Source organism: Chlamydotis macqueenii, chromosome 3, assembly GCF_036417535.1.
Source record: "Chlamydotis macqueenii isolate bChlMac1 chromosome 3, bChlMac1.mat, whole genome shotgun sequence".
Lineage (NCBI taxonomy): Eukaryota > Metazoa > Chordata > Aves > Otidiformes > Otididae > Chlamydotis > Chlamydotis macqueenii.
This window is the reverse complement of record NC_141558.1, coordinates 51,141,028-51,155,146: the sequence shown is the minus strand read 5'-3', so window position 1 is coordinate 51,155,146 and position 14,119 is coordinate 51,141,028. Positions and strand designations below refer to the sequence as shown.

Sequence of the window (14,119 nt, the reverse complement as noted above, 5' to 3'; positions counted from 1 at the left end):
AAATCAGACAAAAAAAGGCTGGGCCAGAATTGCTCATCAGTAGTCTTCAGTGCCTGATTCTACTCCTGCTGAAATAAACGGAAATTCTCTTTGCTTTTAGAAAGCCAGGACCCAAGGGGACACAGAGGGGAAGAGAAAGTATCTGTAGTTTCTGTCCTTTTCCCCCAGAGTACCGGTCTTCTAGTGAGGAAATAAAAATCATTCCTGGAATTGGAGGCTTTCTTGTTCTTTTTTTAAGTCTACCCAACACGAAGCTCTCTTCTTTAACAATTCCTTCCTACAGGATTGGAAGACATGGCAAAATGTTTTTAACTGTGCCCAGTCTTAGCAGCACAGCTGAAGAGAAATTCATTAAAAAGGGAGAGGTTCTTGGTCCTGGCTCTCTCCTGAATTTGGAACCAGAAAATGCTGTTTTCTACGTTGGTGGAGTGCCTCCAGAATTCAAGGTTGGTCAGATGAGTTCTCTATATTCAAAATCAAATAATGCAAACTTATCCTGCTAGTCTTCCCTTTAAACACAGAAATGGTTAATAAATAAAATGTCCTTATTTAATACTTTATCATTTTAGGATTCCATCTTCTAGCCATGGCAAAAACTGCTGTTTTCTTGAGCATATCATGTCATACACTAAGATGATCAGATTCCTGTTAGCTGTCATTCAAGTTTTATGAAATGTAATAAGAAGAAAAAAGTTTGCTACCTGTTAAGTAGCATGCGTAAATTAAGGCCTATTAGCCCAGCTTAACAAAGTTCATAGGTTACCCTTTTTTTTCAATGCTAATGAGTTATTGGTGCTTACAGTTTCTCTTTTATAACTGTCACAAAAACGAAAAGTAATGTCTCATTAATATTAGGACAGTGTGGAAAACTAGCAATATGGTGATTTCTTCTAATTTGAATTATCATTGGTTTACAACAGCAGGAAGACTTGCCTGTGCAAAACAGGCTGAAGACCTACATGAGACAGTTGTTTCAATCTAGCTCCTAGTAGTCAGCACGAATTAGTACCTCACTAACCTGCTTCTGTCAACATACCAGGTCCTCTTTTTGGATTTAGAAATTGTTATGAATTATCTTGGCTATGAAAATTGCATAGATGAATGAAAACATGCTTAGAAAAGCTTTAGAGAATGCTAAATTCTTTAAGCTAACTGTAGTAGGTGCTAAAAACATCCAACTACTATTCCACAAGCAGCCCTCCTAACAATATAAAAACTAAGATTAACTCAATACACTTACATATTCCTAAGTTTTTGCATTGCTGTGACTACCAGATACATGCCATGGTTTGAATTTTAGATTACTGATCCCTGGTTGCAAATTGCCTGGGAATAGGACTGAGGACTGAATAATAATTGCACACATACCAAAACAAAACCCAAGGTAATACAGCAAATAAACCCTCCAAGTCTGTTCCAGAGCAGGACAGAGGAAAATTAAAAAAGAAAAGTGAAGGAAAATGGGAAGGGGATTCATGGAATTATTTGACAAGTATATGGGTCTCTTCTCCTTTGGGAATGGACACCTCACATTTTCACTTATTCACATAGTCTTATTTGCTAAAAGCTTTTGCCTTTTCTTCTCTGTTACATACAGAGTAAATCTGAAATGTACCACTTAACCATTAGAAGTTTCATACTTATCATTTAACAGAATGGTAGAAGAAACAAAGGAAAAAAAGGAAACATGATCATTTACCACATGTATCTGTGCCGCAGATAAGAATCTCATTTTCTCTCACAGCTACACATATTCTGCGTTACTGTATTACCATTATTATTACATCATAAGCAAAATGGAAATAATGAGAAGCCAAAGAAAAGTTACTGGCAGTGCTCAGACTCTGAAGTACAAGAGGTGTTATTAATATCACACCTGTTCCACGGGGCAGAGTATTCTAACATTAAAAGAATGATTCACTAGGTCTGTCAGCTTTATCTTTTTGTATTTTCCCCTCACCAGTGTAGCTATTTAAATTCCATTTGCAGTGACCTTTGTTAAAATAATAAGTTTCTATATCCTGCTAACTGTTCAAAATAATACCTAGTGAGGATCAGCCACTGGTACAGACTTTGAATCCAAGTCTCCTGGGTTTAAAGAGCTCTCTCATTTCTCTCTCTTTCATCACAGTGCGAAGTTATTTTTCTGTCAGTGAAGGATTTCTATACGTTAGACACGAAATATCTATTGAGAGATTCAAATACACTTAGCAAGATCTGTGATTAGTCAAATCTTAACCCTTTTCCAAGTGTACTCCCTTCAAAACTACAAAATAAGTTTTTGTTTACAGTTGCCTTACCTGGCCTCTTGTTCTCACTGTAAGACCATTTATGTGCTCCATTTTAACTTACAGCACAATGACCACATCATGGTAAGGACTGCAAGGACTATTCCAAGGTAGCAACATCCCATGTATTTTAAAATACGAAGAGCATAGAGACAAAACTAACCCTAGGCACGAATGCTTTCGTGATACCCAAATAAAGAGTGTGACCTTTCTCCTTTTACTTTTCCTTTCCCCCTGCACAGCTCCCTGCTAGCTTAAACCTGCCTGGCTTCATCGGCTGCCTGGAACTGGCGACCCTGAACGACGATGTGATCAGCCTGTACAACTTCAAGCACGTCTATAACATCGACACCACCACATCGCCACCTTGTGCCAGGTAGGGGACAGTCACACCCTCACTGCTGCTCCGGTTTGTTCGAAGCACCAGGCCTGGGGGTTCATTCCTGCTTTAGATTACAAACTTGAAGGTGATATTGAGTTCTCCAGAAGGAACTTGGCCACTTTTAGCTCCTAGTTCCATCAACAAATTGAACTTAGATGGGACTTGGACTCAATGATCCTTACGGGTCCATTCCAGCTCGAGATTCTATTATTTGCTGCTGTCTCCATTGACTCTCCCACAATCTTGCTCATGCCTTCAAAAGGGAAACTGCTGTGTTAGCTGAGGCATGGTCCAGGCTCCCTCCTTACGCCCACTGCTCCCCTAGGACAGGGAAGCTCCCAACTCGAATCCTGTCACTGCATGCAATACAGCCACAGCCAGTTAGCTTCAGTGGGCCCCGTAAACTTGAGCACAGGCTCACTCCCAGCTAGCAAAGCCAGCCTGGAAGTTGTCTTTCTGCCATGCACTCTTAAACCCACAACAGAAATTCTTCAGTTAAGCCATTCACAATCTAGGAAATGCAGCCTCTAAAGCAGAAGTGAACATCAACGGCAGCATTCGTTTAGCACAGACATTAGCAGCCATTTTGTTCATGCACCAGGCAGCAACAGTAGAATCTCTTTATACAAAGAACAGGAGAGAAACTTGCAGCTCTCACTGGGAAGAAATGTGGGAGGTGTTGGAACAGAGCAAATGATTGCTCCCCACGCCATTCCCACAGGGAGTGCAAGCTGCTGCTCTCCAGGACAGGATATGTGGGCTGCTCCTGGGCTCTCTAGCAGAGCCCATGCTCGACTAAAGGCCCCAGAGAATTCAAATGGGTTTCTGCACAAACCAGGCAATCTCTTAATAGAAATATATATGTATCCTTATGATAAGGAGGTGTTACGGGCCTGCCACTTTGCAAGGATGAGCAAAGAATTTTCCTATCTTCTACATGCAGCACAGGATAAAAGCATGATCTAATGATGAAGGAGTTAGATATATACCTTCAAAGCTACACATTATTTTTCAGAAAAAATTCCCAGAAAGAATTTGAAAGTAAAAGTCATCAGTCTCACTGCTGCCAGGAAGAAGCAGCAGTTCAGAACAATTATTTCAATAAAGTATTTTAATTGTAAAGGTCTTCAGGGATATGCCAAATATTGCTTCCTTGCTTGTTTTTTCATAGAAATAAGTTGGCTTTCACTCAGAGCCGGGCTGTGAGCTATTTCTTTGATGGCTCTGGCTATGCCTTGGCAAGAAACATTGAGAGAAGGGGAAGATTCAGCCAGGTGACTCGGTTTGACATAGAAGTTCGAACACCTACAGACAATGGATTGATCCTGCTGATGATTAATGGGGTGAGTACTAAATCCTGCTGGTACCCTTTATCCATGAGCACAAGTTCCCTAATACTTACAACATAATGGAAAATTCAGAATGCTTATGTCCTTAGATTTAACTTCTGGAAAGAGAAAATAATTTGTGTTTGTGTGATGCATGTATACATTAGGAGGGAACTGGAACTTGCTCTGCATAGGCCAAGGAAGCCAAGACCCTGAGTTGGACTCTGCTCTCATCCAGCTACAGTCAGGACTTCAGACCAGTCATACCCCTGCAAATTACACTTTGAGAGAGACTTCAGTTAAGCCCAGTAGTTGCACCTTTATTTAAATGTGAATGCAAAATCAAAGCAATAGGAAATTTCTGTGAAGTAAATCCCATAAAGCAGTCACTTCGTGGTAGGTGCCACTTTATAACTGTCTCAGGGTGTAGTAGAGTTAAATATTTATTTAAGTTACTGAAAATAGAAAGTAGCCCAAATAAAAAGGCTTCATCCAAATACCTCCAGCTTTTCAGAAGTTTGAGGGTGATGCAAACTGTGTAAGGGTTTGAAGAAAGTAGACGCCGCATGCAAATATACTCTGAAGACAAACTCCAATTTTTTTTTTTGTCTTTGGATGTCTCCACATTAAGCTCCCAAGTCCTGTATGGATTACAACTTGGTAGAGCCACAGAAAACAGTTTACTGTATAGATGCAGTCCACAGACGTACATTTGTCTAGACACCTACATGTACCACCACATTGAGCATTTAGAAGAGAAAAACATCTACTCTCAATAGAAAAGCTACACTCTAGTGTTTGCCCTCCTTCAGGGTAATTACCAGAAGACAGCTGTGGGGAGCAATTTGCTCTGCAGCATAGCATGCCACCACTAACCCTCACTCCTAGGGGGTTTCGGACTAAGCAACTGCTGTTAAAAGTTGAAGAGCCTCTGTTGCAGATCAGTCATTTTTCTTCCAAGCAAAAGTGCCTAGAGGACAGCTGAGATGTATGCACTTTGTGTGTTATGGTGGAAACTGCAATCAAGTTGGGTGATAGGTGTGAAGACCATGCCTGCTCACAGGCACTTTTAGAAAGACTGTGCAAGCTGGCCCTTTATTCAGTTCTGCAAAGACAGCTTATAAATATTCTGAATGTAATCCCTGTTTCATTTTCAAATTTAAGCTGTTCAAGAAAAATCCAAGCTGCAGTTTCATTTAAAGGCGCTAGATTAAAACCTACTTGTACTACTTCAAGTAATGACTTCTGAGAGTGGACTCATTTGTGTCAGAGACAGCAGTTCCTGGCCTGCAGTAGTTTCTTGAGAATTATTGTTCCCATGTTTCCATTAGGCATGGGAACAACAGCATGAACACTAGGAGAGAAGACAAACATTAGCATTAAAAGCATTAACCCAGATGCACAATTACTGTAAACTATCCTTTCTGCTTCTTTATGTTCAGATTTGGAACAAGACTAATTCTATGATACAGATCTTCATTTCAAGCTCTCCCTAAAGATATTCTGAAGTAGAGCTCCTGTTTATCAAGTCTATGTCAGCAAGTCACAGAACAGAAGCCAAAACATGAAGCAGGAATAGTCAGGAAATCCAGAAATCAAATACACAGTAAATACAGTTTAGCTATTGCTCAGCCTTTAGCAAATACAACAGTGCTGATCAGAGATGTGAAAACATAATATAATATAATATTTAAATATAAATATACATATACATATACGGTAATGTAATATGATATATAATTGGGATATAATCTCAAGCTATTACAGGTATCGTGACAGAAGCTGCTAATGCAGATACAGCCATTCTAGCACAACATTGCTTTTAGCAGTAGAACATCTTTCATTTGGGGTATGTGGTATTACTTTGACAGTAAATAGATGTGTTTGCATTAGGAATACTTTGCTGGTAAAGAATATTGACATTACTGTGCTACCAAATACTGTTCCTACAGGGAAACAGTTCACCAAGTCTTCAAATAAGTGCTGTTTATCAATTATGTATATACACACATATATTATATATATGAAAATAAATCAGAAACTGTGTTATAGTTTTGCAAATAAAAAGACCTTTTCCCAGCATGCTTTCCACAATGTCAGACACTCTTGTAATACTATTTATTAATATATTTAATTGCTGCCACAATCATAGTGCTTTTCTGACTGCTGTTTTGTTTTACACAGAGTATGTTCTTCAGTCTAGAGATGCAGAATGGTTTCTTGTACCTCCGCTATGACTTTGGCTTCAGCACCGGCCCTGTGTTGCTAGAGGATTCCATGAAGAAGGCTCAGATTAATGATGCTAAATTTCATGAGGTAGAGATATGGTTACAATCACAGCCATTTGACCAACTATCCCAGCAGCTCCAAAACAGCAATAATTTGCTCCAACACTAACGAAAGGAGCAAAAGAATGAGGGGTCAAATGATGATGCAGTAGAGCAGACAGAAGAATAGAGCACATGCTTGCCTTGCATGTGAAAGAGCACATGCAAATCCCACTACTACTGAGCAATGGAGAGGGACAGCTCTCCCTGTCTCCTGGTAAATCAGTGTTTGTGGACAGATTCTGCATATTACTAGCCAAGGACAGTTCACGTGGAAGAAAAAGCCTTATTAATTCAAAATTAAATTATATCCAGGACAACTATGTCCTTCAAATATACAGCTCTCCTCAACTAAAAACATAATATTATGTTAACTTGACCACCATGCATTGTATAACAAAAAAAAACATTGCATTTCCCACTTCATTTGAAGGCAGAATTAATTTGGTAGCAGTCTTTTATATATACATAGTATTTTAGGGACTTTGGCAGATCTAAAATATCTACCTGTATTTGATTTAAGAGAATTTGCTTTAAGCCAGTGTAATTGTGACAGTAGCAAGTCCCCCTTCGTGGCTTGCTTCTCCTGCCATTTACTCGATGTAAATTCGAAGTCTGATTTCTGATCCACAGCTACATCTACAGTTCTGTTCAACCTGTTTAAGCAGAGCACAATTAAGCCTTTTATGCTTTGACGATGAAATAAGTTTTTTAAGAAGTATGCCCTAACTTCTTGGATAAATAAATAAAGCACTCTGAAGTCAATGGAGCTTATCTGTTTGCCACAGTGCAGAATTTGACATGAGGTACTTTCATATGGATTTATTCATAAAACAAATACCCTGGGTTTTCAGTCATCAGGGAAATTGTGACATCAGAATAATACTAGTAATTGTCAGTCTATCCCAATTTACAAACAACTTTTTTGATGAATGGCAGGAACTTTTCAAACAGAAAGATATAAAGATGCAATCAATTTTGTAAAATTATCATGACAACTTATAAAAGATGACATTTTGGACACTTTTAAGCACATGGTTTTCTTTTCAGATTTCCATTATATATCACAATTCTAAGAAGATGATCTTAGTGGTAGACAGGCGACATATAAAAAGTGTGGACAATGAAAGAACAGCAATGCCATTCACAGACATCTACATTGGAGGAGCGCCTGCTGAGATCTTGCACTCCAGGTTGGTTTACAACTGGGATTCAATCCTTATCTTCAAGTAATCACTATACTTAAGTTACGTTGCATGATATGTATTGAAGGGCTTACAATAGAACATTTTCTCCAGCCTCAACATCTTATGTAAAACAACCTCTCAGACACTCTTCTAAGTGTCTCTCAGAGCTCTGAAGTACCAAGGATTAGGCTTATCCAGCACAGGTAAATTCTGCTGAAACTGGTCTAGTTTTAGTAAGGGTAACAGAAACTCTTGTCTCCTTAAAACAAAAAGGCATTTTCAATGAATACATGAATACACAGAATCACTATTCCTCCTTGCTCTGCAAAAAGTTATCTTTGTAAAATAGCGGTGCACTAGCTGAAGGATCAAAACTCTCTACCAACAGCTTTTTCAAATCTAAAGATTGTATTTTCCCTTCCATGCACTTAAGTTCTGATCCATCTCAGTTTCTCTCTAGACCCAAGTCAGCTGGCTCTGTGTGGGCGTGGGAAGAAAAGAAAAAGTCTCATTTTCCCATTGTACCATTCAACAGAAGCCAAATTTTAATCTCAGTAGACCGTTTAACTCTAATCTCCTGCAGTGGGAATCTGCCGGACCAGGGTCACACTTTGGGAGAGCAGGCTGGCTGCTTGAAGAAGGCTATGTTCTTCTGACAGGCAATATTCATTCCTGGGGTCAAAGAGTAAGGCCAGCATTTCCAGAAGGGCTCCAGCTGCTCTTTTAAGTACCATCTCTCTTTAAAATACTCTCTGTGTAAAAAAAAAGAAAGGGAAGATAGCAAATGTTGCACTATAGCTTCTAGGAATTACTGGTAAATCTCCTGAAACATTATTTTGTTGTCAGGAGATCCTGTTGAATCAATAACTAATGTCTGAGATATAAAACACTTACAGATTGAGCTTTTAAGATAGGGACAAACTTTGTGTAAAAGAAAATTATGCCATTTGATTCCATGTACTTATTTGAACATGCAAACAAAAAGGTAGGCAAGGGAGACACGGAGTATATAATTTATCTGGCTTTTCATATTGTTCTTTAGGAAGGTCTGCAATAAGGGGCTATTAAGAAAACTAGTGGGGTGGAGGGGGAAAAGGTTGTAGTGGATTAAAAAACAGCTGGGAAAAAGAAAATAGAACATAGTAGTAACTTTTCCATTTTCACAGTATAAAAAGTCAACAGCACATGCCCAAAGGATCTCTCTTAGGGCTAGCATTATATATATTAATGATCTAGAAACAAAGGACAAAAGGATAGTGAAAATTACCTTGGTTAATCAAGCCTAGAGAACACTGAAAAAGCCCAGGAAGACCCAAAATCTAGCAACTGAGCGACTCAATGGTAGATGAAACTTTTTCACAAATCCAGGATACAAGATAAATCGCATTAATTGTGCCCGCAGTTTTCCGAGTTAATTGTGGTCATTCTGCAAAACACCTGGAAGGTACTGTCAAAGCAGGAGAAAGCAACATCTCAGTGAACAAGTCATATCAGAAAAAAAAAAAATCCATAGGCATTGTGTAAATATGACTAATTATAATATTGAAAAACACATACTGAAATGATTTAAACAGAGCTACACTTTTGCCTTGGATATTGTACCCAGCATTGGTTCCCATAACGAGGGCAGACAGCAAACAGTACAGTTAAAATGTGATGACATCCTTCCATTTTCATCAGGAGCATAAGTTGTTATCACCATTATATCTACTGATGATCTACTACTATCTATCTACTACTAGTAGTATCTACTGCTGATGTTTATGGTTCCTTTTCTAGGACAGTTTACATTTGATTGACATTGCAAGGCAGCAGCAAGGGGGAAAACTAGAGGAGGAGTTTAATATTCTTTCAAAGCAGTGTATTTTCATTCACTTCAACAGCACTTTCTGCTGTCAATTGCCTTTTTTTACAAATAAATGAATATAGAAGTATATGTTTTTTCTCCCAACTCAGTCACTGCCTAAATCAGAAAGCTAAAGGGAGGCAGGAACACTGGGTGCTGGGAACTGTTAAGAAACATACTCAAAAGGCTTTCTTTAGGTTAAAACCTATCTTCTAGAGCTCCTGTTGCTCCTAGAAAATGTTGTTAAGTTAGTGCCATTTAACAGAAAGGCATATTTGTGGCATTCAGCCAGTCACACGGTCATTCAGAGTAGAGATTAAACTGGCTGACTGATACCCCACACTGATCTAAATTCCAGTGAGGATGGAAGGAGCTTTCCTGTTGATTTTGCCTTCTTGCTTATTTCACTGAAAAGCAGATTAAGACCCTGCAGTGCTCCTCCTCTCACCTTATTTCAGACATGCACATCTGCACTACTTCACCTGATGGTCCATTTTTTTGCCAATATAGAAAAATAAGCATTTTCAGAGCTTGATTCATTTGTTGTGTTTCCAATGTTTACGTTACAATGACATAACTCATAGACAACTAGCACAGAAGCAGATGTCAATACTGTCAGTATCATCTCATGTGGTCCATCCTGTAGAAAGCACAGAGACTATTACAGGTAGCCAGGTTAGAACTCCAGATTTAACATTCAGACCTTCAGTATATTTGTTGTCTAGTTATCTCCTGAACTGGTACCAAATAAATCCCATGTCATTTCATTTTCCTGTCACAGACTTTCTGTGATTTTAGGCAAATTTCCTTCTTCTTCATGCAGCATGAAGGATAAACAAATTATATTTGCCCTGTGCCTTAATGCTGTGTTATCTTCGTGACAGATGGAGTTGAAAAACTCTGAGCAGTGAGAAGCAGCAGCTGGGATACACTGCTGTGCTATCTGCCTCAAATCTGACATAATAAGGATCCTGGAAGTCCACCTGCTGCTCTCATTTACCACTATGTAAACCCACTCATCAACAATCAGAATTTATTATTCTCTGGCCTCTGTAACTATTATTTGTTAAAAAATAGAGATCCATTTGCTTCCCAAGACAAGAATGGAGCCTGCTAGTAAAAGCAAGACAGGAAAACTAAACCAGAATTTTTCTGAAATGATTAAAAAATGGAGACAGAAATCCATTGATTTTCAGAGTAAGTAGATAAAAATCCATTTAAAAATAAGACTTAATTTCAGCAGCTATTTTTATCTTTTTAAAGTTAGTCTATATGGATCTCCCCTCTGAATTCTCATATATTTCCCCCCATAACATTTATTACATCTGATGCATCTTGACTTTTCAAAACACATAATGTGGTTTAGTTGTTTTACGTGAAGATGCAGGAATTGGGCACTAGTGAAGCAAATGATTGAGGCTCTTCCAAGATTTTAGAACACCTTGGCAATAAAAGTCTGTTCAGAAAGGCAAGGGCTATATAACTGCAGCTTGTTTGACATTGTTTTCAACAGCATTAGGTCACATCTGGCAGGAAGTATTGGTTTTAGAGGCTGCATGAAGGGTTTCCAGTTCCAAAAGAAGGATTTCAACTTGTTAGAAGAACCAGGAACCCTGGGAATCAGCTATGGGTGCCCAGAAGATTCACTGGTAAGCATAACACTGTGAGATAACAACGAAATTTTGGCTATGGATACAGCTGTGAGCTTGAGTTTTACTCCAAACAATGGAAAGAAAGTCTTGAACTAAGGAAATGACAATGCAGTCATTGGCAGGGGTAGGGGGTACAGGTGTGTTAAGTTTGCTGACATACCCCCTATGCAGTTTTCACCCTGAACAAGGTGTTTTACTTGATGTTCTTATCATATATGAGACTGCAATGTGAAAGCTGGATCTGAAACACATTGTGTGCTATATTCTGAAAGGAAATATTACAACATAACTCAGTTTTTCTTCAAGAAACAAGGAGAATTGTCCTCACATGCATCCTAATACAGATCATAGAATCATAGAATCATAGAATGGTTTGGGTTGGAAGGGGCCTTTAAAGGTCATCTAGTTCAACCCCCATGCAAGAAGCAGGGACATCCCTGACTAGATCAGGTTGCTCAGAGCCTCATCCAGCCTGGCCTTCAACGTTTCCAGGGATGGGGCTTCCACCACCTCTCTGGGCAACCTGTTCCAGTGTTCTATAACTCGCATTGTAAAAAATTTTTTCCTAATTTCCAATCTAGATCTACTCCCCACTATTTTAAAACCATTACTCCTTGTCCTATTGCAAGAGGCCCTCCTAAACAGCCTCTCCCCATCTTTCTTGTAGGCCCCCTTGAGGTACTGGAAGACCACTATCAGGTCTCCCCGGAGCCTCCTCTTCTCCAGGCTGAACAGCCCCAACTCTCTCAGCCTGTCCTCATAAGAGAGGTGCTCCAGCCCTTTTATCATCTTCATGGCCCTCCTCTGGACCTTCTCCAACTGGTCCATGTCCTTCTTGTGTTGGGGGCTCCAGAACTGGACACACTACTCCAGGTGGGGTCGCACCAGGGCAGAGTAGAGGGGCAGAATCACCTCCCTCGACCTGCTGGCCACGCTCCTTTTGATGCAATGTATGAGATGAATGAAATGAAAAAGACAGCAAGATATTCACCCTTCGTTCTCCCCTTACGTCAGGCCAGCTCTTCCTCTGCGGTACACAAACCAGTTGCACCAGCATTAACACTGAGAAAATCGCCATTCAGCTTCTGATCTCTTCCATTATTCATCATTTGATCATTTCAGTGCAAGGCTGGTAAATCTAAAGAGTGTTTGCAGCCATGCTGCGAACCTGTGAAGATGAAGGAGCCCACCACTTGTAGAACTCATCACAGTTTCTACCTCTGTCAAGAAGGAAGCTAGCTGCAATTTGTCCTACCTCAGACCCAGTTTTCCTTCTCAGACTCAGAAGGTTATAGACTGCCACGGCCAGGTCCCCACACCAGCACTCAGTGCAGCATGCAAACTAATATAGTACATGTTGGTATGGTGACTCAGTGCCACACAGCTCTGAAAGGAGCTTGAGCCCCCTCTGCTTCTAGGCTTCATGCTCACTGACATCAGTAGACTTAGGATGAGGCCAAGAATCCCAGGAAATTGAGAACAATTTGGCTTACACTGTCTAAAAATGGCTACAGTTTCTTAAGATTTTCACAGCATGTGAGCGAAAGCCTATATAAATGAGGTGAAGATGTGCAGGAGAAAAAAAAAAAAAAGACATTTTTATAGAACTGAACTGGCTGCATCTTTAAAAAAAAAATGAAATAGTCTCATTCTTTTGAATGTTTTCTGTGGTTTACTTGTAATTTTATTTTATTTAATACACAGATGTCCCGCAAAGCATATTTCAATGGAGAGAGCTTCATTGCATCAAGCCAAAAAGTGTCCTTCTTGAGTGAATTTGAAGGAGGTTTTAATTTCAGGACATTGCAGCCCAATGGGCTGCTGTTCTACTATTCTGAAGGAGTGAGTATACATTTCTTTACAGTTTATTTTATTTTATTTTATCCTTGCATTTTTTCCCAGGAGAATAATACGATTTCTCACTTCATGTGTTCATAATAGAGAAAGAAGTCCTCAATATAGAAGCATTCTTTGATGATCTCATTTTCACAGTTCGCATTTGATTTACAGAGGAAAACCAGAAATGCTTAGACATTATTTTGATGTTGAGAAGAAGATTTGATCATATGCCTAGAATTAACATGCATCCATTTGCGCTCAATGAAGTCCTTAGGGCAGAAATGCACAGTGGATCTTACTGTGCTCAGCAGCACTGCAATCCCTACTTGAACCTGTAGGTGCTACCAAAGTACAAATAATATCAAGGGCTTGATATGTTCCACCTAGAACATCCCCTAGAAACAACGACAAAGCTTGTTTGGATTAGTGGGATGGTATTCTGAGCATTGCTGAGTTGACAGAAGTCACTCAGAAAGCTGCCTCTATTCTCAGATGGTGCTTGGAGCTCCATGTTTGCCTGGGAAAAGCTGCACTTGAGAATGGCTCCTTGCAGCTACGAAATGCGCCCTCGGAGGTGTTACATGGGCTGAAATATGAACTTACACTCCCAAAATGTTGTATGAGCCAGAGCAATTCCGAGATCCTGAAGGCTCAGATTGACATCTGCAGCAAGCATGAGCTCAGATGACAGAACATTTGCAACCACTCCTAAATGTCTGTTCTGCCATACTGGCAGCAGATCATCAGTGGGGAAGGCTGTATGACACAATATGACATAGATAACCACTCCTGAGCTTTTATATTTTACAGCCTGGAGTATTTATTACCTTAAACTGAAATCAGTAACCATGTCAGTTATCCACATCGTTTGCATAAATGAGGCCTTACACACACCACTTCTGGTTTTAACTCAAAAGCTCTAATCCTATGAGGTGCCAAGTGCCCTAATTAAGGGATGGAGGTTCAGCTATTTAGCACTTGACAGAATGAGAGAGAATGATTCCTACCAGTGCACAGTGGCAGTGCTTGCTCTAGTGGAACAGACACTATTCCTGTGATGTGGCACAGCAATCCCCTACGCCTGACCCAGATAGCAGATCTTATATCTCAGATAATTTTGAGTGATTGAATAGGTTTTATCAGAGGGAATTAGGAAAAGAAAAAAAACCAAAAATGTATTGTTCTTATGACAGCATGAATCTTGCAGTAACAGCTGCTCTATACAGTACTGGGGTACCAGAAACACAGATGAAATGTAAACATCACACAT

General features: G+C 39.6%; 1 protein-coding gene across 1 annotated transcript in view; it reads left to right on the top strand.

Annotated features, from left to right (window-relative positions):
- The window catches only part of LAMA4 (laminin subunit alpha 4), a 104,603-nt gene that overhangs the window by 72,882 nt on the left and 17,602 nt on the right, over positions 1 to 14,119 (top strand). The window contains exons 21-27 of the mRNA XM_086744055.1: positions 284 to 446; positions 2,531 to 2,664; positions 3,842 to 4,013; positions 6,183 to 6,314; positions 7,376 to 7,518; positions 10,872 to 11,007; positions 12,715 to 12,852. Coding sequence (XP_086600181.1) covers positions 284 to 446; positions 2,531 to 2,664; positions 3,842 to 4,013; positions 6,183 to 6,314; positions 7,376 to 7,518; positions 10,872 to 11,007; positions 12,715 to 12,852 — 1,018 coding nt within the window. The remainder of the gene's footprint in view (positions 1 to 283; positions 447 to 2,530; positions 2,665 to 3,841; positions 4,014 to 6,182; positions 6,315 to 7,375; positions 7,519 to 10,871; positions 11,008 to 12,714; positions 12,853 to 14,119) is intronic.